The sequence below is a fragment of the Topomyia yanbarensis genome, chromosome 2 (assembly GCF_030247195.1).
Source record: "Topomyia yanbarensis strain Yona2022 chromosome 2, ASM3024719v1, whole genome shotgun sequence".
Lineage (NCBI taxonomy): Eukaryota > Metazoa > Arthropoda > Insecta > Diptera > Culicidae > Topomyia > Topomyia yanbarensis.
This window is the reverse complement of record NC_080671.1, coordinates 448,483,473-448,485,005: the sequence shown is the minus strand read 5'-3', so window position 1 is coordinate 448,485,005 and position 1,533 is coordinate 448,483,473. Positions and strand designations below refer to the sequence as shown.

General features: G+C 40.8%; 1 protein-coding gene across 1 annotated transcript; it reads right to left on the bottom strand.

Annotated features, from left to right (window-relative positions):
- Nucleotides 1-610: 610 nt before the first annotated feature.
- LOC131682124 (general odorant-binding protein 56d-like) lies at nt 611-1,288 on the bottom strand. Its single transcript, XM_058963359.1, has 3 exons — nt 1,149-1,288; nt 931-1,077; nt 611-874 (listed from the first exon to the last, which is right to left on the bottom strand). The coding sequence occupies exons 1-3, from the start codon at nt 1,203-1,205 to the stop codon at nt 662-664; spliced, it is 417 nt and encodes a 138-aa protein (XP_058819342.1). The 5' UTR covers nt 1,206-1,288; the 3' UTR covers nt 611-661.
- Nucleotides 1,289-1,533: the final 245 nt, after the last annotated feature.

Genomic DNA, 1,533 nt, shown 5'->3' with positions numbered 1-1,533 from the left:
CAGTAACGCTATTGCGATAACGAGTTTTCGGCTGTCCTTACATAGACAACACCGTGTTTGGACGACTGAAACTACTGAGACATACTAAAGTTCTTTAGTCAATGCGTTACTCACAGCCGATTGGAACTAATTTAATTTACCTGCTGTTTGTTTTAGTGCTGTTATTTTTCCCACCCTTCCAATTCTACTTCCTTCCTCCTTTTTCCCCATTCAATCCGATCAAGGAAATGATGAGAAGATACGGCAAGGCACAAATCCCCGACTTCAGCCCGGGAACGTGTCATTTGAGCCTAAATATTCTTATTCCTGATTTCTTTTTAAGCAGATTTGTTGTTGCTAACGAATACAATATTGAACATACTCTCCTTCGGATTGTGCATAGGATACAAACAATTAATACTTCAATTCAACCACGCTACCGATTAACGAACGAAGCGCTAAAAACTAGCGGCAAAAATGATCCGCTACATGCAAACTTGGTATTTTTCAAGCATCCCTTGTCGCATCTAGATTAAGTCTAAACGGGTCAAATTAACATACTAATAGGCAGCTTGTTTTTTTCACAGTAACGAACGAAATAATTACACCCTTAAATATCTCGACACAATGATTAGGGCTACCAAACTACTTTTATTAACATCCGAAATTCAGCGTTTAGAGTCTAGAACAATTTCGCTTTATTCTTCTGGTAGCATGCGAACATGTCGTACGCAGTATCACACGGATTGGTCCGCCTGGTGTCACACTTCTCCACCATGGCCTTAGCTTGCGATTCATCTAGCACTTTGGACAGGAACTTTATCAGCTTATCCTTTTGAACCTCACCCTTTTCGTTCATCAAACGAAGCCGCTGGAAGAAGCATTGCACGTAGCACTGAAAACATCGATGATAAAGGAGATTTTTTCATTCAAATTAAGAGACTAACTGACCTTTGTTTGCTGATCAGGTGTGACGATCTGCTCCCCGCTTTGCAACTTTTTTGCCGATGACTCAGTTATGCCGCTTGCTTCGATGCAATGAAATTTGTAGCCTTCGATGTCCGGAAGTTTGGTTATGTCTTGTTGGTGTGAGTCGGGCTAAAAAAACCAATCCGTTTATTAATTAGGATGATTAATTTTGTACTAATTCAATCCGTTACGATATCTACCAAATTAACAACCACCAGCACTATAATCGACATGTATAGCAACGTGAGTGATGTCATTTTGCGGTGAACGGAAAGCTGTTATTCCAACGTATGCAACCGAACGGAATCCCACTTAAAACTGAGCAAAAAATCTGCGTCGTGCTGCTGCTGCTGCGAAGATCGTTGATTGTTTGAACGCCTGCTGCGATTGAGCTAAGCGCACGCGTTAGGGTTGTTCCCATTGTCATAAACAAATTAACATCGAAATGCAATAACATAAAAAAAACCTTTGAAGGTCACTTTCTTCCGTAAAACGTCACTCAAATCAGCTGGTATCAGCTCGGTCCTGAGCATCGTCAAAAGAGACCGGTAATGGGTGTATTTTACGAGCGAGTTATTGTTAAAT

Coding starts and splice junctions, on each gene's coding strand:
- LOC131682124 (XM_058963359.1), bottom strand. CDS start 1,205: ATGACATCACTCACGTTGCTATACATGTCGATTATAGTGCTGGTGGTT. Junction 1,078..1,148: donor TGCTGGTGGTTGTTAATTTG/GTAGATATCGTA, acceptor TGGTTTTTTTAG/CCCGACTCACACCAACAAGA. Junction 875..930: donor CACCTGATCAGCAAACAAAG/GTCAGTTAGTCT, acceptor CGATGTTTTCAG/TGCTACGTGCAATGCTTCTT.